We start from the raw sequence: 21817 nt of genomic DNA, 5'->3' as shown, positions 1-21817 counted from the left end.
TCTGACAAAGTACAATGGATCTATTTTTGCCTGCCCCGTGTACCAGCAGCCTTGTGAAGGTCAGGGAGATAGTTTCTGCACCATGCCCGCTCAGCCTTGTAGAAACAGTAGTAAAGTTCTGCCAACATCCACAGCAAAGTTCTTTCCTCGGGCTGGTGCAGAACCAGGAGAAGGCACTGGGATGGAAGATGGAGAGGTGCAGTGGACACATGGATGAGACGATAGGTACACGTTCCTTGCTGGCCTGAAGGGCTGGGGAAAGCCAGGAGAGACGAGAGTGTCGAGCTCTCCTCTGGCCATGGCCCGCAGTCTGCAGGGGGTGAGATGTCACCTGCACTGCCTCTTGATTCTTGATCCGGGCACTCCTGGACTCCTCGCTGCCAAGTCTTGGTAACTTTTCTCACCACACATCTTGTGACTTGTGTGAAATAAGGGACTGTCGGTAGACATTTCTATTATAAAGAGGCTTTTCTCCCTATCCTGAAGTTCTTTGTACCTTGCTGACCTTCACGTGTAAGCAGTAGGCAATTGCTATATGAATCGAGACTGTGCAGACTGGGGGCCAAACCGCGGTGTCCCCGGCAGCAGCAGACGCCCTTCAGCGGCCGCACGGAAGGCCCGCAGGCGGATCCCGCCGCTGGTTCCGTTTCCGTCGCTGTCGCCAAGGGCGGCCGGGCGGGAGGCGGGGCGGCGGAGGCCCGCCCCAAGATGGCGGAATACGTGCAGGTGCTGAAGCGGGCGCTGAAGCACATCGGCGGCCACGGCGGCACCCGCGGCGCCATCCTGCAGCTGCTCAGGTAAGGCGGCACTGGCGCGGGCGGCGGGACCTCCCCGCTGCGCCACCGCCGCCCCGCGGGGTCACCTTGAGGGGCGGTCGGGCCGGGCGGGGCTGGGCGTGAGGGGGCGCTGCCTGAGGCGGGCGGCGCGGGGGCCGGGCGGGCCTCGGGGGGAGCCCGCTCCGCCCCGCTCCGCCCTGCCCTCTGCCCAGGGCGGCGTGTCCTGGTCGGCGGCGGGTGCCACGCTCAGAGCGGTCCCCAGGCAGGGCCCGCGGCTGTTTTCTCTTTTGAGGCACCTTGCAGGGTTCCTGGATGCTGAGCTGGCCGGGCCGGTTGTCCTGGTGTCCGGCCCCAGCCCCTAGTCCTGTTGCCACAGCCGTGTGTCTGCGGTAGCTGCGCTCAGTGCTTCTGTGTACACCATCGTGCTCTGTGCCCTGGGTCACCTCAGGCTGGCAGTGGCTTTCTTGAACAGTACAAATCTGAAAGCCGTGCATCTGCTGAAATCCCGTGGTCTAAAGCAAGAGAATTACTTCATCTGCCTTCTAATTCACTTCAAACTGCAGATCACATCTGTTTTTTGACAGTGGATTGTCACCGCTGACCTATGCTCAGTTTTGGATGCCCTCCAGCCCCAGCGGTATTTAGTGCAAAATAAGTTGCAGCCTTTGTTTCCATTCATGTCTGAGTACTTTATTCCCCAACTACAGAGCCTTGCACTTGTCCACATTAAACTTTCTCCTGTTTGTTTTTTTTTTCCCTCACTCACATCTCATCTCTTGAGACAATTATTTTCAATTATGATACAGCATGCTTGAAGCTGCTTCCAAAAAGGAGTGTCAGGTTTACAAAGGCACTCTTTTTTCATGCAGATCCTTGATGAAATGGAGGGTGGAAGTCTAAATGTGCGTGATCCAAATTCAGCAGTGTCAGTAACCTGTGTTATCTTTATAGTTAGTCCTGGAAAAGTATTAGGAAATTAATCTGTTTTGAAGAGTTAAACATAACATTTTCCACAGGTGCTGATCAGGCCTCATCAGTATTTTCATATAGTGATTTTAGTCCCTGTTGAGCAGTAAGAAAATACATGGTTTCCCTGGCTTGTGCTTTACTGCTATTGTAATTACTGTTTTCTGTCACACACCTACCCCCCCTCCCTTCTCCAGCTTGTTTCCTCCACTTTGTTTTCCTTCTCAGGCTGTAGCCATTACTCTGACAGTTCTCAAGAAGAAATGGAGCTGGGGAAATGAAAGTGTGGAAGAGTTTGAGTGTTAGCTGTCATCAGAGGGTCTCTTCTTAAGCACAGCTGAATAAATGTCTCCTCAGAGATCTTTCATCAATCTGAGATCTCAGGCTGTGTTCACAGCTTTCTACCACACAGCAGAAGAGGGCAGGCAAGACTGGAGGCAATGCTGTCCTTTTTTTCCTCCAGAAGATTGAAGTTAGGTGTGCTAGGTGGGGAGGCACAGCTGATCCTCATAACCACACCAACTGCAAAGAGCTGCTGCCTCCTGCTCACCTTTCAAGCCATTAAATCGTCCCTCCCAGCTCAAGGAATAGGGGTGGTGTTTAAAGGAAGAGTTATCAAGATGTTTTTTCTTGCAACAGTTGATTTTAAGAAGTGATCACTGATAACTGGAAAAAAATTATTCACCCAAGTCAGGAGACTCTTTCTCTGAATTTCCCTGCTTTTCTCTATATGTTTTCCACTGAAGCAGATGCAGAAGATTTATATGCTATGAAGTCAAATTACTAAGAGCCTTTGTGGCTGGAAATATTCTCCTTACTTAAAATTCAGTGAAATTGGTAGGAAAATATTCTCAGGAAGCCATAAATATGTCTTAGTGTCTGGTATTGGTATTCAGGTCATGAAGTCAGGACAATGACGTAAGAACATTTGCAAGAAAGGGAGGGGGAAAAGGAAGGGAGAGCAGCAGTGGAATGGCTCTTCTTTTTCTGAAGCTGGGAGCTCGGGCTTGTACAGTTGAGCCAGAGATCTTTGAATGTTTCAGATGAATGCGTCAGAGAATTTCTCTGCCTGCCACCACAGAGGTTTAAAATGAGTACTTGCTGGAATGATTGTCAATTTCATGCACCCTGGGAGAAAAGATAACAAAAAAACTTCATCTGAGCACATTCCTCCTCTCACTTGGGATTGAGAGTGTGCGTAATACTACAAACAACTAAAACCTTTGAGAGGAAACTTTTCCCTATCTAATGCTGCCTTGGGTGAATGTCAGTAAAAAGAAAAGCAAAATTGCAAATACCGAGGGAGAAGAGCACTTTGATTAATTTTAAGATTTTATCACTAGAATGTAAATCACAGACTCAGTTTAATGATTGATTTCTACAATAATATTAAAATATGTTCTATATAAAAAGTTGAAACTCACATATACCTTATCTGGGTCGGCGTAAGTCTCACAGAGGGTGAATTGCAGGGTGAATGCATGCATCTTTCACAATTATACAAAAGCAAGAAAGTAGCAATTATAGTTTAGGGCTTACAATGTATTTCCTTGGCAAGCAGCTGCAATGGCCTGAAATATTATTACTATTCCACTCTTGGAGGTTACTGCCCCCACAGACGTGTGAGGTCTTGTGCTGTTTCAGTGCTTGCCACTTGTATTGGCAATTCAGGCTGAAATAGTTGCTGCTAATAGTTGAGAAGGATGGCAACATTTCCTACTAAGTGGATTAACATGTGCCTCTGGGACTCCCACAGTATTTAAGATTTTGTGGGTGGTAAATTGTTACTTTGTAGAGTTACTTTATCTTCTACTATAATGAACAGCTAAGTAAGTGAGAGTCCCCAGAAGCCTTTTTGTGTTGCTTTTATTATCCTGTTAGTGGGGTGCACCTTACCGGCAGGAATTGGTGATTGTTTTGCAATCCATAAGCTTCAATAGTTTTGTTGGTTTTTTTTAACTATCTTTGCATACAAGTATACAGATTTTTACTAACCCTGAAGAAACCTCTGTCACAATTTCATTCTGAGAGGGCATCAACTGAAACTGTTGTTTTGATAATTCACAGGGTCAATGATTTGAAGACTGGTAATCTGATAGGAATTGACAAATATGGAAACAAATACTATGAAGACAAAAGAAACTTCTTTGGTACGTGGGCTAATGTGAACACCTCCCAGCCAATTGTCTAGCTCCCACATAGCTCGTGTGCTTTCTGCTAGTGAAATGCAACTTGTTGCCTGCCTGACTTCCCTGCACTTGTCTTGTGTGAGTCTTAGACTTACAGAAATGCTTTGACAGCTTCTGTTTCTCTGTTGCATCCCTCAATTCATTTGCAAACACAGTCTATCTGAAACAATGAATATGGGATAAATATAAGCTAGTCATCTGGTCTCTGTGTAGGTAAAGCTGTATGATAATGTGATTGAGAGTTGAATTTGGTCCTTCACCTAAAAGCTGGTAGTTTAACAGGTGGGGAAAGAAGGAGAACTACATTTTAAACTGCCTCACAGCTTTACTTACTTGTATGACCACTTCAGGGCAAAGAGCACAGGTTGGCTTAAACTTACTATTACCTTAAGTAGTGGGATTTTAAATCAAGCTTCTAGAGTACTTAAAAGGGCAGCACCTAAAGCAACACAGGTGACACATAAGCAGTTGACACACTGGTCAGGCCAAGCTAACTGCTGACTGTAGGTTAAGTTAGAGTGTAACCAGGGAAAGCACTTGCTGGTTAACATTGCTTGGTAGTTTTGTGTAGCTGAAATTTAGTTTTGTCTTAGGTTATCAGTGGCAGTGTCTTTTGGAAAAGACTCCTTATAACAGAGGGGAAAAAAAACCCCAAAACCTGTTTCTCTGCCTAAAAATTTGATAAGTTCTTAGTTCCCATTATTTACACAATAGCCAATATTTCCTACCTTTTGAGAGTGTTAGATTCAGTCATCTTAAACTACAGTAACAATGGAAATATCGAAGACCTGGAAAATAGAAGCTGTGCTGCTTTAAAAATAAGTGCCCATTGTGGTAGATACTATCACTCAAAATGTTTTTCCTTGGTTTTCCTGAATTCTCTCCTTTATAAGCAAATAATGGTTTCTTTTGAGCTAATATGATATTTCTGTTTGTTTACTTCAGGCCGGCACAGATGGGTTGTATATACTGAGGAAATGAATGGCAAAAATACCTTTTGGGAAGTTGATGGAAGCATGGTGCCCCCTGAATGGTAAACTATTTAGCTTAATAATGTGAACAGATACCAATTGTGTAATTGCTTTATATTTTCTTATATTACAAAGTAGAAGATTTAAAAAAAAAAAAGTTTTCATGGTCATAGCTGTCTTGTCTCTGACCAGAAGATTTCAGACTCATCACTTCTAATATTGAACTGCATTCATGTTTATTGCTTGCTGTCCTGGCAGAGGCACTCACTGCTTTTTGGACTGAGAAAAGCATTTTGCCAGCCAGATTGAGCAGGTAAAAACAGTCTTCTAATTTTCTTTATTACTTGTAATTCCCTGCTAATTGTTTGGCAAGGCCTTGGGCCACCAAAAGTAAAATATTTGTTATTTCCATCATAAGCAAGCACCTAAGGAACATATGGCAATGGTGGAACAACATTCCTTAACCCACAGCCAGTAACAGCATAATTGTTTCAATTTATATACACTGATGTGGTATGAACATTAAAGTGCCAGGATGCTCCATATGTTGACTGCTACTTGACTATAATTTTTATTGAGGTTTTGTTTTCTGTTCATGCATTTCAGTAATAATTCTGTACAGCCTTGAGTTCCAGAAGGTCTCTGTTGACCCCTTTTTTTGTTTTCCTAGAAAACTCACACCATGTAAAGTAACAGTGTATACTAGTAAAAACAATCTCTGTGTAATTCTTAAGGAACAAGAGGAGCGCTTCAGCCGCAAAGCAGCAAAAGGTGACATCAAGAGAGAAGTGTTTGGGTAGACTGAGCAAACGCTGGTTTTTATTACTTCTGTGACAAATGTTCTGTGCCAAGGCTGGGATTGATTATAAAATCTCCTAAACTGTGGCTCTCACTGGATCGTTTGAGGAGTGTGTGGGTAGACTCTCTAGCTGGTCAATTTTGTTTCAAGCTCTCCCAGCCTTATATTATGTTTAATGTGGTTAATGCTTTTTTCTGTCTCATTTGGTAAGAACTGAATGCCATTGTTTTTGGAAGTGACATTAGAATCTCCCACACCAGGATGTTCATGCCTTGCTCTCTGCATAACTGTTGTTTGGTTCTGGTTGTTATCCACTATTTGGCTGTGCTAGGTTTTAAGATTTTCTTTTTTTTTTGAGGCACAGTTTTGTTTCAGAGAGGTTTTGGGTTTTATTTTGTTTTTCTTTTTTTCTTTGCTTGCATTCATGGGATATTTGTTGCCTCTTTACAGACCTCAGTAAAGGGTTTCTTCCTGAGAATCAAAATGATGTTTCAAGGGTTAAGTAACTTGTTTACTTCACAGAAATTAATGAGGTAGAAAAACTTGTTTTCCTATCAATGTGGAAAAAAATCCTTTAAAAGAAGCAGTAAAGATTTCATTATTTTCAAGACTGGTAAGCGTAATGAGGCGCAAAAGGGTGAACAGTCTTGTGTTCCAAGGTATTTTTATCAGGAAACCTAGTTGTGTGTAGTACCAGTCAGGTTTGTGGATTTGGGGTTTTTTGGGGCAGGGGTGATAAGGAGGAGGATGGTGTTTCTTGCTGATAAATTTGTATGTCCCATGATAACATATGATTATTCTTATGTAGGAATCCTAGTTTTGTGACACATCTAAATCACTGATATGTATGTCCATACAGACATCTTCAAAAATAGAAATATTTTCACTGGGAATAAATGCTGTCTTTTAAGACTTTTTAAAAATTTTTATTTGGTGCTATATTGCCTTAAATTTTTAACATGGCATAGACTTCTGAATTGAAACTGATAATATTTTGTACAACCTGCTGTCAGTGTAATGCTAGAGTTGTGCAACAGGCAATGAGTGGTTATTTTGGACCCAGAAATTTGTTGGAAATAAACTATGTGAAATTACTTATACTAACAAAGTAATTGATCCATAGTATAATCCTATGATACGTTTGTCATCCTTGGCTCAGCTGGGGAAGCATTTAAAGTACTGCTGTTAGAGGTGGGTGTGATCTGAATGCTTCTTCTAAACACTCATGTTTTTACTCTGGATTTCACTTAATTTAGCTCAGCTCAGTGAAGTTCTGTGGGTATGCTGTTTTATCCTCTTCTTGCAGTAAGTTCTGTGCCTTCAGGGTTGTAGAATGTGAATGATTGTTCAAGTACAGTTAAGTGAAGCTCATGTATGATGAACTGGAAAAAAGCATTTTGGTATGTTGAAACATTCTGGAAACAACTGGAAGAAAATACTACCCTTTATCTTCTCTCAGATACTAGAGAAAAAGAAAAAGCAGCAAGAAAATCACCTTATATGTAAGAACATTGTAATGCCATTTTAGGAGCTACTGAACATTTTTAGTGTTCTGAAATAATTGATGTAATATCTTCTGACAACGAATCTACTGAAATGGTACAGTCTAAAGGAAATCAGAGTGTTGTTTTGACATATGTCTACTCTCCAGGGAATCGAGACTGTTGCTTTTAAAAAATGTTTCCACACTAGAAGATGTAGGCTTGTGGTTTATTCTGATTTAGTTGTTATTTAACTTCTTTTTTTATCTGTTTTCTTTTTTTTTTCTCCAAAATCCAGATGTTGGTATCTACATTGTTGGAGACAAGTGAATTAGATTTTTTTAAAATTTCTTTAATACTTGCCTTGGGAATGATAAATATTAATCTTCTTGTAATGCTTTACAAGATATTTTGACTTTTTTTTTTCCCTCCACAAATGAATCTTTTTCACTTTTAGACAGTGAGAGAAACCAAATGCTTATTTTTTCTCTTACTAGTCAGTGTTGTTTGCAGGAACTCAGTGCTTCCATTTTTGAGCACACAGATCGGGTGTGCTCTGTGAACGCATAAACAATAGAAGTTAAATCCGTTTATAGCAATGTCTGTGGGGACTCTTTAGTGTTTTCATTGATGTCTCCATTGCAGCATCACTAATCCTTGGCCTCTGTTTAAGCTATTTGTTTATTGTATTTCTGGTGTAATGTACTTTGGTTTGCATTTTGGCCAAATACTTTGAACAAACAAATTGACAACTGGTTTAAGTGTACATAGTAGTTAAAAATAAATTGCTCTTTCAGTATGATCCTGTGGGGAAAGAAGAGCTGTAATTTGAAAATCGTTTTTCCTTTTGTAGGGACACTTCATTTTGCCAGGACTGTCCTGTGTATTTGTGGTGTCTGTCCTGTACTTCGATATGTGTTTCTTTATGATGCAAATCTGACATTGGAAGGAGGTCCAGGAGTGTTTACTTCATATAGTGAAGTATTGCAAATTTACCTTCAGTTTAGTAGTCTGCATCCTCTTTAGTTGATCTGACAGGGAGAAATGTAGCACCTCAGACTTAAAGTGCCAGCACACTAGAAAATGTAAGGAAATGTGCAATTCTCCTGTAAAAATGCTGCTTTTCAAGTTTGCTTTCAAGGAAAACAAAACAGAAAGGTTGAACAGAAAAAGAAGGGATTGGAAAAACTTCCATCCTTCTAAGTAGCTGCACAATAAATTTGTGGGGTTTTATAACTCGATTAAATGCTAATTTGGTGTTTTCAGGTAAATTCGATGCCATCTCAGTGCTATGGTGTGGTAACTTGCATGAGAAATTAAAGTTATCTGCCATGGTAAACAAATAAACACATTTGGTATCTCTCTTTTTCCTTCTCTGCCCTATGACCTGAACCCACCTCTTAATTTCTCTTGTCTCATTGCAGCATGGTTAACGTGTGGCAAAAAGAGGATATTAACAATTTGGCAAACATGGTGAGCTGGCACAGGCTGTGCCTGAACCTTGCAGATGCACATATGGTAGTGGCTGCTGAGTTTGTGTAGCATCAGTTCTTGTTTGACAGCTTGTACATCACGTAATTGGCTCCAGTCCCTCGTAGCTTCAGTTTGAAATCTACTTGCTTTTGAATATTTGTTAAAACTTTTGAAAAAAATCTACATAGTCTTGAGAGCTTTTGAAGATACTTTGAGGTGTCTTTTTTCCATTTATGCAAGAAAAAGTGCAAAGGCTTTGCTGGCCTCAGTCTGCTTCCTAGTGACTGTTCACTGATTTAGGAAGCTGCTTCAGCCTCTTCAGAGCTGCTTGCATCATCCTGATTTTTCTGTGCTCTGTGCAAGTCGTCTGCTTCTTTGTAGGTCTTCAGTCATTAATTGCTGTTGAATCTTTTTTTTTTTTCCACGCTGGATTTATAGGCAGAGTTTATATAAAAATCTGGCCATCTGCAGGATGTCATATCTCCTTATTCATGCTGTTCAATGTAGTGCATGAAAAGCTTTTCTTGAACTTCTGAGGGTAGAGTCTGAGATTTCAGAGCTTCAAACGATTCTTTGAGGCAGGTGTCAAGGGGAAAGTCTTCCCAAAATAAAGTTTTCAAGATTTTAAGTGGAAAGTGGGAGCCTTTGTTTGAGAGAACAGACTCTGCAAACCAAAATACTTTTGTAAGTCACATGTTGTGCTTCTAAGGGGAATCTTTTGTGACCAGGTTAAGCCCTGAAACTCCTAAATATAAGCATAATTCATAGTGGACTGATTATCTAAACAAACTTTTGAAATTTCTTCATGTTTTTCAATACCTGTGACTGTACTGGCATGTCTTGTCAGTGAGCAATTTTATTTTTACTTTCCAGTGAGAAAATGTGATTCAAGGATTGGTTTTCCTGTTCTATTTAAATTTAAGCCTGGTTTCATGTTCATGTTATAGAAATCCAGAAAATCTTAAACCTAAAGATATTAATTACTCAAAAATGCTCTATTTTAAAAGATTTTATTGGTTTAGTCTTTAGAAGCTGCAAAAAAGTTTAAATGACAGGTGAAGCTACTCTGTTAAATGTTATTGTGAAACTTTTCTGATGTTTCAAGAAATGAATGTGTGACAACCCACTTGTAATGACAGAAGCAGCAAACATCGCAAAAGCTTGGAATATAGCTGATTTTAGCTGAGCATTAATACGGTTCTAGTGCTGTGCTTGCTCCAGCCAGTCTTTCAGGGCCTTTGTAATGGGATTTCTGTGTGACAGGATTTTGTCCGTCCTGGTGGTGTGCGTGGCTCTTGGGGAGCATGAGGATGGTGAGGCGTGATGACAGTGCCTAAACAGGGATTTGTGTGCAGGATCCTTATCCTGTGTTATCAGAAGCATCACTAGGTGAACATGTGTGTGCTCTAAGTTGCCTGTGTCGTGGTTTAGCCCCAGCAAGACTCCAAGTCCCAGGCAGCTGCTTGTTCACTCCCCCTCCAGTGGGACTGGGGAGAGAATTGGAAGGGGAAACGCTAGAAAACTCAAAGGCTGAGATAAGCCCAGTTCAACAGGGAAAGCAGAAATTGCACACAGGCAAAGCAAAACAAGAATTCATTCACTGCTTCCCATGGGCAGGCAGGTGTTCAGCCATCTCCAGGAGAGCAGGGCTCCATCACGCACAATGGTGACTTGGGAAAATAAATATCATCAGTCCAAACATCTCCTTCTGCCTCCTTCTTCCCCCTACTTTATATCCTGAGCATGATGCCATGTGGTACAGAATATTCCTTTGGGCAGTTGGGGTCACCTGTCCTGGCTGTGTCTCCTCCCAACATCCCATACACCCCTAGTCTCCCTGACAGCATGGCAGTACAAAAAGCAGAAAAGGCCTTGGCTCTGTGTAACCCCTGCTCAGCAGTAACAAAAACATCTCTGTGTTATCAGCACAAATCCAAAACACAGCCCCATACCAGCCACTGTGAGGAAAATTAACTCTACTTTAGCCCAAAGTAGCACAGTCACATAAGAGTAAAATTTACTTTATTAATATCCCTTGCACATTGCAATAAGAGCCCTAATTTTTATTTTTAAAAAGAAAATTAACTCTGCCCTGGCCAAAGCCAGCAAATGTTACAGTAAGCAGTTTTGAAAAGCTGGGGCTCCTCTGGAGTGATACTGCAAAGCATTTTGAAATGCAGTCCTTGAGTCAGTATAAACAGTATGGCCCTCTCATGCCACAAACTCTGTTTCTGTGTTAGCAATGTGAGAGCTTGTTGGGTGTGAGCACAGGATCCCTCCTCTGTCAAGTTAGCTTTTCTGCAGTGTTTCTGCCAACCTTGATGCAGGCTGTCATAAGGCTCGTCATACCTGAGGTGAAGCACAGTAGTACACAGAATTATTCTGACGCGTGTGAATTGGGCAAGAAGAGTTCATCCAAGGTGAGACTTTTGTGTGGTGTGGTTTTTAACCCTGGTTAAAAACACCAGGGTTAAAACTGAGCAAGATCTGATCTGTATCATCAGACCACATCGTCATAGTAGTGCTATGGGCCCACCTTTTTCCAGACAGAAATTGTTAGCCATTTATCTTTTTTTGAGTAAAAGCAGTGCGAAATGTACACTTTGAGACCAGATTTACAAAGGAGACTGGAGAGAGGAAGAGTATTATACACGTATATAACTTCCAAACTCCAAAGTGGATCCTTTTTCCCACAGGAAGTTGTTCTTTGCCTCTAAACACAGTTTTTTCTTCTTAGTTCTAAACAATCTTATGGTTGCATCTTCTGCATCCATAGCAGCCCTTAGTCCTACAATGTGTGGCTTTAGTTTGGGGGTTTTGTTTGGTTTTTACTTCTAGGAAAAGAACTTTAGGCTGACACTTTTTAAAGTGAAATTTTTGTACTAAAGTTATAGCAAAAGTTATGAATTTTTTTCTTTCTTTTTTTTTTTTTTAGTAGATGTCAAGAAGCAATTTGAAAAGATTACTAACCTTCTGTAGAGCTCTTTGGATTTAGAATATACCTGTCAGTCTATTTCTCACCACTTTTATCATGGTTTTGTTTTGCTGTATAAATGAAATGTGCTGGATTTGTTGCTAAGGGCTGAAGATGCAATTTTTAGGTTTTCTAATAGAATTAGAAAAGAGGACTTCATATTTTTAGGTCAAGTCTTTGCAAAAGCTGATTAGCAGAAATCTCCTTAATTTTACCTCAGTAAAAAAATACATAAGCTTGCAAAAATGTCATAACCTTACTTTTGTCGTAACTACACACAGTATGAAGTACATGTAAACTGACCAATAGTTAAAATGTAATTCATATTTGAAAGTTGCTTCAGGCACTGAAATAGAAAAGGGATGGAATCAATTCAGTTAGTCCGTGCTGCAGTGTTTCAGTAAATTGTTAGGGAAAATGCTTTGCTTTATCATTACTGTTGTTTGCACAGAGAAAGATTGACATTTAGTTCATAGGTAAAGGCTAATCACTGGAATCATTTGGTAATTACCCTGTTACTGATTGGTATTAATCATTGTGTTGTGCAGGCAGTAAATATTTATGTCCTTGTTTTAGGTGTACTGACATCGTTAATCTGTATCCCAAGTGGCAGCCTCATGTATGCTTTGAAAGTGGCATTGAATTGTTGTGCAGTGTAGGCTTCTGGTAATTGAAAACAAAACAAATCGCCATAACCTGACAAAGAAAAAGCCCAGGCAACAAAACCAAACATCGTGGTTTTGTCATTTGTAGTGCCTGCCTTGACCTGGCTGCCTGGTGAAGGCTGCACAAATGAGTGACAATAAACTCTGCCCAAATACTGAGTGTACAAAGGAACAGGAAATTTGAACTTAGGTGTGCTTTTAGTTGCTTGGAGGCAGAACTGTTACTTATCAGTTATGCTTGGGAAACTAATTAAAATCAATATCCTGTAGTCTCATTCGAAGTCACACTGGATTAAAATTTTTTTTTCCCTTCTCAGAATAAATACTTAGTGTCTCTTCAGAAGAGGACCCTTGGGAGTCAGGAGATAGGCTTAGTAGACATCCTGTAATGTTCCTTAATAACAATATGTCTTTTTCCTCTTAAGGCATCGCTGGCTGCACTCAATGACGGATGACCCTCCAACTACTCATCCACCAGTTGCTCGTAAATTTATCTGGGAGAACCATAAATTCAATGTGAGTGGCACTCCTGAGCAGTATGTGCCTTACTCTACTACTCGCAAGAAGATACACGAGTGGATCCCACCTAAACCAGCCAGCAAATAACAGCAACAACATGACTTGTCTCAGCTTGGGCTTTCAGTGTAAATTGTATTTTCACTGGTTTTCTTTGGAATAAAAGCCTCCTATAGTAATTGTAGCTTAGTTTATTGAATTGGGGGCAGGGAAACAAGTGAGAAAATTTTGGAAACAGGACAGAATACATGACAAGTCTTAATCTCATCAAGATATTGTGCTTTTTCTCATATTGTCAGTGTCCTGTCTTCACATAAGCAGCTGTCTAACTCTTTGTAGCGTAACCATTCCTGTGATAGTTACTCATATTTGTTTCATTCAGCAGAATATAAATATGCATTTGAGATACAGATTTCTCATCTCTAACGTCATCCTTTTACTGTCTCTGCATGGCAGATAATGCACTCTTCATGTACTATTTTGGTAAGCCATGTCTATAAATTTTTATAAGACAAGTTAGTATAGTTTGACCAGTCAGGATTATAGTTTTCATTCATAAAGTGTTCCTAAGTATTTGCATGAGTATGCAAAACACATTGCTGTGTTCCAGTATGGTATTAAACCTAATATAAAACTTGTAAGGCTACATGAATCAAATGACATCTCACCCATAAGGGAACTCAGCCATAAGAAGAGGGCCCTCTGTCACAAAAATCTCTTTTGCTGTGCAGATGTGTTACAAGATGTTCTCATACGGGTTTGAGATGGACTGTTTGCTCTCTTGTGTCAAGATTTTTAAAGGTCTTTGGAAGTCCAATATTGCACACCTTTTCAGGAGGTAGAGAAGTAAAATGTTCCAGAACCCAGTCTCAAAAATGTGAAGCTGGCAAGTTCACGTTTGAAAGAGGGTTGGGGCTGTGGCTTTTTTCTGTATCTTGCTAATGGTTGACTTTTATTCCAGTCTGCTTATGTGTTTTAGCCAAGTTTGCCCTCTCCACAAGGCTTCCTGTACTTGATGCTCTACTCTGTGGATAACTGATGGGAGGTGTCCCCATCCAGACCCTCATTCACCCCAGCATCTCAGCTGGTTGGGGAAAAGAGAAACTTCATGGGTTGAGAAAGATGGGAAGAATGCTTGCCAATTACCATTGAGAGCAAAAGAGACTTTAATTTATTGCCAAATAAAACTGCGTAGTGAGAAACAAAGTCAAAAACTTTAAAACACCACCCTCTCTTCCTATTACTTCACACCTTCAGTCCTGACTCCTCTGCCTCCTCCTCAGGGAATGGTGGTCAGTCCCTAACAACTGTTGTGGGCTCTGCTGTTCCTGCCCCTGCTTCCACCTGGGTCCTCTTCATGAGCTGCAGTCCTTTTGGATAAAGCCAGTATGGGTTTTCCACAGGCTGAGGGTCCTGTTGGGAAATGCCTGCTGGCTGCTGTGGATACCTCCTGGGGCTGCCAGGAATCTCACCTCTGGCAGCACCTCCTCACCCTCCTCTCACTTTCAACTTGGTGTTCAGGTGGCTGCTGTCTACTTCTTCCTCCCTTCCATCCTCTGCCTGTGCAATATTTTTTTGCCCCACCTCAAATCCTCTTTCCCAGAGGTGCCCCCATTTGGCAGCTGGACTGAGCCCTGCCCTGTGCTGCGTTGGCTGCATCCAGCACAGGGCAGCCCTGGCCTCTCCGCACAGAGGCTCCTGCAGACCCCACTGCCAGCCCTTGGCAATTACACTCAGTGTAATGACTTGCAGAAATGGTTGTTAAAGATGGCTGAGAAGGGGGTTGGGTGTATTATATGCTTGCAATTGCTTGTCAAGAAGAAAAAACCTTTGCTCCCCAGTAGCCCCCACACTGCACCACTGACTCCACACTGGCTGATTTTCCTCTGCATGCCCATCTGACTGGGTTACTTAACCAGCAGTTGTATCCTTCCTTCTTAAATCAAATTCTGGAATTATTAACTCATTAAAGGTGGGGTTTTCAGCTTTAATTTCTTTAAATTAGTTCTAATCTTTAAATTAGTAGGAAGTAGCACCAACATCTCTCTAATTAGAAAAGGAAAATGTTTAATTTACTTTAAGTCAGCAAAAGCACTGGGCACAGCTGAACAGCAATTTGAACCATACTGAGTAGCATAAGTGGAAAGGACTTGTTTAACATTTTTATCTTGATGGATTTTTTGACCTTAGGAACAAAGTTTGCCCCAGCGCCAATGGAGAGCTTCATCACTAACACTCATCTATACAAGTCCTGTGGGCTTAAACACAGGGAGAGAAATTAACTCTTAATTTTTTTGGTTTTTTGCCTCTATTTCTCCTTAATGCGTTTTTTTACCAATTCAATTCCTCTTCCTTTGTCCTGTGGCTTTTTGGACTGCATCCTAAACACACATCAGGAGGTACATTTGGGAATGAGATTCTGTACTTAGGGGATAGGCAGTAACTCTTCCTACATGTTCCGTGCTGAAAGAAGAGATCTCAGCCTGTTTTTCATTTTGCTGTCATCTGGAACAGAAACGTTGAGGTAGCAAATAGTTTTGAACAACTGTGTGTGCAGCAGTGCTACATAGAAAGAGAAAAATGAGCATATCCTCCTGGCCTGCAAGCAAGTCTAGGATTCAGTAGCTTGGTTTAGAAAATATCATCAAACCCATTTTTGGAGAGGACAGAAACCTGCTCATCCTGCTTTAACCAGCAAATTCTGGATTTTAAATGCAACGTTTAAGTGACATGTCTTTTAGCATTGCTCCTCCAAGGTAGATTGCACAGGGCACATGCAGGAAATAAAGCATATGCAGAAGAATCAGTGGTCTTCTGCTGGGCTTTCTGGAAATGCTGCTTCAATTCAGTCTTTTTATCAGCAGCCTCATTCAGTTACGGAAGTTCACCTTTGCTCATGACATCTGCCTCAGTATTCAAGTTCAGTTGCTTTCTGGTCTGAATGATATTTTGAATGCCAAGCTGGCCAAGTGTCACAGCAGTGTCTTTAAGCAAGTGCAACTGAAGCACTGACAGAAATATTCCTCTTGCATTAAATGTGAGTTTTAAAAGAAACAAATTTCTGATATGGGAACAGTCTCATTAAGAAGACAGGTACCTCTTTCAGGAACAGCAGCTGAAACCCACTTTTTATTTTGAAATTGTGCCTGTACCAGTAGCTTTCCACATCCCCAGGGTCCTGAGCAGCTCTTTGCTGTAGCTGCCTGCAGGCTTTTGCTGTGCCCCCAGCACGCTCAGCTCAGCCCTGTGTGTTGGCACGGTGCCCTTCCCTCCATGGGGCACTGCATCCTGCCTTGCCGCTGCCTCTCAGCACAGCTGCACCTCTCTGCCCTCTCAGCCGAAACTACTCAGGACATGTTGGAGCAGAGAACAGTGGTGAAAGGAGCTTCAGGAGACCATCTCATAACCATTCCAGCTACAGCAAGAGGAGAAATCTTTGACAGGGGTAGGGATGTTCTAGGGCATTTAAGGATGCTGAAAGGAGAGGGCAGGAGGCCTTGTCACTTCCTGTCCAACTAGTGCCATGCTACCGACTCCTGCACACTGTGCCCAGCTGGCTCTTTGAGGGCACATTGAGAGCATTCAGATATTCACCAACTCATATTTCTATGTCATCTAACCTCAGGCTTCAGTTTTTGGGATGTTTCCTGCTAAAGCTGGTGTTGGGAAGCAGTCTTGAATTACAGGGGCAATTATTTTGGACAGAGCTGGAAGTCATCAGCTCTGAAAACTGAAGTATCTGTTTTCCACAGCTGTGATGCATTCAGAGTGAAACCTTTGGTTTACTAATTCTGTGGGGCCTATTATTCTCGTGGCAGCTGGTGAGGAGAGAGGGAACAGATCCTTGCTTTACTTAGAGGTTAAAACCTGCAAATCTAAAGGCTCTCCTTTCACATGGTGCTTACAAGGCTAGTACAAAAGCGGGAACTTCAAGGTGTGGGCGAAAGTGGCAGCCTTTAAATGGCACTGCAGGTTCCTCACGCAAATCCCTCAGTAGGTGCTGGATTGCACCAAGGGGAGCCTATCTCAGTGCAAGGTATCAGAGCAGCCCATGTCAGTGGGGAAGGGCCCAGCAGGTGTTGAGTCCTGGAGACCTGCTGGGCTTTGAACACCACGCTCTGGTTGCCAAGCAGAGCAAGGCTCTTGTGCCAGAGCTGATGCTGACTTACCTCCAGCATGGAGCCAGGAAGGGGAGTGCTTTGCTGTGTGCACCCTACCCAGCTGCCAGCAAGACCGTGCTCAATCTGCAGAAGAAATCAGAGCTGCCAGAGACTTTCCTTTGCTGAAGGGCCAAAACCAGGTCGGGCTATTTCCTTATGTTTTTTAATCACTCAAATCCATGCAATGTCACTTCCCATGCTGATGAATTTTGCAGGCGGTTTTTGCTTTGTTCACAGGCAACAAACATAAAGGGCAGAAGTGAACCAGAATCTTGAGGGAAAAAAGCATTGTTTTTTTTAAAAAGATGTATTACAATATACATATGTAATTATAATCTATGAGAGGGTTTGATTTTTTGAAAAAGCACTTTGAGACTTAGATTTATACATCTCCTCTCTGCTTACAGGTTCTGACTAATGATTTCTTTGGTTTTAAATATTATCAGAGTAAAAAAAAATTAGAACATGAATAAATGTACTCCAATCAAGACCTGCATATACAAATGGGCATGAGTAAATAGGTAGAAAAAGAAATACCACATTTACCATCAAGATTATATTTAGGTGGAAATTTGCATTACAAAGTTTCCAACACAGAATGCTAACCTTTCTTAAAATCAAATTATATAGATGTGTAATGCTTGTTTAAAACTCATATTAAAATCAAAATTTCTCGCTTGCTAATTAAAATAATTAATTTCTTCATTTAAATTTGTTTATCCTGCACTATAAACCAGAAAAGGCAGAAAAAATTAAGCAGGAATTTTTGTTTGAGTACATGAGTGAAAAGTTAGTGGCTAATTTTTGCCTGAGAATTTAGAGCAGGAGCAATGATCATTGGACAGCTTCCCAAATTGCTTCTAAAATCAAAATTGTTTTGGAATTTGTTCTCATTAAGGACTATATGCAGAAAACTGAAATTTTAGGAGCCTAGCCTTTTCTTTAAATTACCCCAAAACTACATTTTAGTGTAATTTAATCTCTGAAACAACAACAGAGTTACAAAATCTATTTAATGATATTTAGTATTATTAGCATCACTTAAATCACAGCGCAAAAGATTTTTGTTTTTCATTGATTTATACTCCTTGAATTCATATCTATTTTATTCTCTTTGTCTATGATGTAATTCCTTTCCCATTCCTCTAATGGACTACTCAATTTTCCCCTGTGATATTTAAATAGTAGTTTTAGGGCAAGTGGTTGTAGGACTGTTTTATATCCTTCATAGCCCAAAGGATTTTTAGTTAATGGAATAACAATCTATCAAAACACAGCCTGAATGTAACAGATGAAGTCTCACATGGTCGAGCATTTAGACACAGGCCTATTAATAGTTTGTTTTTTGAGGGTAACCATCCATAAAAATCCAGTGAGGCAAAATCAAATTCAGCAATATGTGTGTGGCGCTTTCCTTGTGTCTGGCAGTGGCCAGAGAAATCAAGAAAATCATAGTATGTTTTCATTTGAAGCAGCTGTGTTAAAAAAAAGAGAGGATTTATTTATCTTGGATGTTGGGGAATTTATGGATCTGCTTTACTTTCAAAAAAAAAAAAAGATAAATGTATGAGCCTCAGACACACCTCACTAGCCTGCAACACAGCAGCATGATCACTGTTGGCACAAGAAGGACATTTATGTTATTTGGCATATCTTCACTTGACCTTGAACATCTTCAGTCTCACCTTCACATCTCTCTGGGACCCAGCCTAGAAGTGGCTTGGTCCACTCAGCACCAAGAGACAGAGACACCTCTGCCTCTGAAGGGGACATCACCTCTGAATCTCAAACTGAGCCTTGGCACCATGAGTCTAAATCAGGTGCCCACTCTTGGCAGTGCTCTTGGCCTTCTGGGTATAGCAAAGCTTAATTTCTGGATGTCTGTGCCCCGGAGAGCCCATTAATAATGTGACTCTAAAGCAGAAGAGCTAGTCTGGAAATAGAAACAGAGGTCAACTAGGGATTTGCACCACCTTTCTTCTGTTTCATGGACAGGGCAAGATGCTGGTGGTACCAAGGGCTCTGCCCAGCACCTGGAAGTCATGGTGGCTATCTACTTCCAAAATCTACCTGGCTTTTCTTTAACTCCTGCTATTTAGTTTGCATTCCCCTCCCGTGAAATCTGGTTGCATTTTTTATAAATAAGATTTTTCAGTTTGGGTCTCTCTGTGGTGGAGTGTTGTTGCTTTAAATACTGACAGCAAAAGTTAATTTGTGTTTTATCAACTTGAAATTCTTTCCAACAGACTTCAAATGATAGACTTCAATGAATTTCTGATTGATTTTTTATGATTGATTTTTTCCTTCAAAAAATTCCTTACACATCTGTTAGTCTTTGAGTTTTTAAAGCTTGAATTAGCCATTGAAGTTTAGGATTTGAAAAGCAGCAACAGAAGCTGATATTTGCAGGATCACTTCAAACTGTAGCAAATAGCAACATGTCTTTTGACACATTTTAAAGGACAGAACTTGAGAGGGCAGAAATTAATTCAGCACTCGACTATCATTTGCTGTAACCAATTATGAGAGCTGAATGAAGAATTAAATTGATCATGGATATTTTTGTTTGCACTCATCAGAGTGGGTTGCAAAACTTGCAGTCAGTCACAGGCAGGTGCATGTGTGGGTGCTCTGGGCTGGGGACCCAGCGCCGGCTGCGGGCAGGGCTGTGCCTGCCCCGGGAAGGGCTGCTCAGGAGACAGCAGCACTGGGCCCTGCTCGGCACCAAGGCTGTCTGCTCTGCTCCTCTGCAGTTCTCTGGGGTCTTTACATCTGTAACAACAAAACACAGGCTCAGAGATTAATCCCAAATCTAACGTCCAGCTTTGCCCAGCGACTGGGGAATTGTGTTACCCATTGCAGCTGGATCTGCATGCGCTGTCCCTGCTGTGGCTCACACAAGGCCAGAGCAACCACTCCCCCACAAAGCACAGAGATGGGAAGCAGATACCTGGCTCTGTTTACCCTTCACTCCCAACAAGTCTGTCCTCCCGGCAAGGTGCCAGCCCCTCACTTGGATCCAAACAATTGTTAGAACATCTATCAACTCTGTGCTAATAACAGCCTTCCTCCTCAGAGCTGGAAAGCTTCTCCAAAGCACAGTCCTCTCTGCTGCTCGCCACTCACCGCTGCAGCTTACAAAAGAAAGGACAGCAAGTAACTGCTGTATAACTCACCCCCTTCACAGCCACCTTAGAGCTACAGGGGACTGGCAGTAGCCCTGCCACCTACTCAGGTGGCAGGGCTTCTGTCTGGCAGCTGAAGAAAAGCACAAAATGGTTTTCAAAAAGCAAGCATCAAAACCAGTGAATGTGTCCATCATGGTGGAGCACTGACTGGTTGCTCTAAACCCAGCCTGTGAGAGCAATGATGTAACTGCAAAAGAAAAGCACTGAGCAGCAATTAATCTGTGTTGTAGGACTTGTCTAACTACATTTAGTAAACTTCGTTTCTTTTAAACCCCAGTGGGTTCTTATCTGTACTTGTAGCTGCTATTAATCAGGATTGTAATTGTTGTTTGTACTCAGCAACAGGGAAATGCAAGCCATGATCGACCATCCATTGGTTTAACTCCAGTCTGGCCAAAATGAGCTCCCTCATGTCACAGCCCACAATTCCACAGTGTAATTACCTTTGTGCACTGCAATTAACAAAATAGCATCTTGTTACAGAAAGATATTAAGGAAAAAAACCACTTGTATCACCCACCCTAAGCTACCTAGAATCAAGTGTTTAAAAGCACTTTAGACTAGCACTTGTGTGTTATTATTCATAAAGGGCTTTCAGAGAAGAAGACATCAGCAGGCATTTAGACAATTTCTGAGGCTGTCAGTGTTAACATGAAACCATGAGTGAATTTGTAGAACTATCTTTTTCTCCTTTCTGTCCATCCCCTCTGCCTCAGTTGAAATAACATTTAAATAAGAATTATCAATTAAAATAAACTGTTCTAAGAAAGACAGTAACCTCCTAAATAGGGATAATAAACACATGCTCATTTCTATAGGCATGTTATACAGAGATATTTATGCTTATCACAGGAGTTTGCTTAAGCCTGTAATTGTCTTTTGGTAGCTATTGCGCTTTTATGTATCTTAAGTCTACAGGGGACCCATTCTCACCTCTAGCATTGCCTGAAATTCCCACTTCTCTTATTTTAATCCCCAAAAGCCATGCCACAGTAGGTCAAGAAAGCCCTAGCCCATGGGTTGCATAAATCTTTTGTCTTTGCATTTTACTGAAGCCTCTAAGAGCACTGAAAAGCTTTTCACTCACTGTGCTGGAAAGTTCAATTTTTGCTGAGAGGCCCCATGGTGTTGAGAGCACTGTAGCAATAGCTGGTGAGATCCAAGAGCAAACTTTTCCATGCAGCTTAGTTTCTTCCCAGCGGGACATACTGCTGTTACAGCAATGACTGTAGCAGGCAGTGGGAGGCCAGTAGTGTAAACAGATTTTGTAGTTGAGGGCAAAGCAGGGGGAAGCTCTCTGCAGGTAATAGTTTTGCTTCTCTTGAACAGTCGATGAGCTTGTGTTATTACTCAGAGATGCATCTGCACATCTTTCCTGCTTCCCTTCAATTTTCTGCATGCTATTGGCCACATTCCATCCTGTGTTGCCTCATTCCAGGGGCTGCCACCGTAGCTCTGCATGCTGCCTCCTGTCCATCTCCCCTCTGCTACAGCCAAGTGGTTTTGTGCCACCCCTGACTTCCTGCACCAGGATCTGCTGTCCCTTCTCACTCCAGTAGTCTTCTGCCTCTTCCCTTTCATCTAATCCTGCAAGGCTGCCCCTTCTGGATGTTAATGGTGCTGTGCTCATCACCAGTGGAGCTGAGTGCTTAATGCCAA

The 21817-nt window shown here is 41.7% G+C and overlaps 1 protein-coding gene across 1 annotated transcript; it reads left to right on the top strand.

Annotated features, from left to right (window-relative positions):
- Positions 1–662: 662 nt before the first annotated feature.
- On the top strand, positions 663–12989 carry NDUFA12 (NADH:ubiquinone oxidoreductase subunit A12). The gene is made up of 4 exons (XM_084206466.1): positions 663–797; positions 3810–3892; positions 4877–4964; positions 12720–12989. The coding sequence occupies exons 1-4, from the start codon at positions 709–711 to the stop codon at positions 12898–12900; spliced, it is 441 nt and encodes a 146-aa protein (XP_084062592.1). The 5' UTR covers positions 663–708; the 3' UTR covers positions 12901–12989.
- The last annotated feature ends 8828 nt before the right edge of the window (positions 12990–21817 follow it).

This window comes from Fringilla coelebs (genome assembly GCF_963513975.1).
Source record: "Fringilla coelebs genome assembly, chromosome: 5".
NCBI lineage: Eukaryota > Metazoa > Chordata > Aves > Passeriformes > Fringillidae > Fringilla > Fringilla coelebs.
Note: the sequence above shows the minus strand (reverse complement) of the source record. Positions and strands in the feature narration are given on the sequence as shown.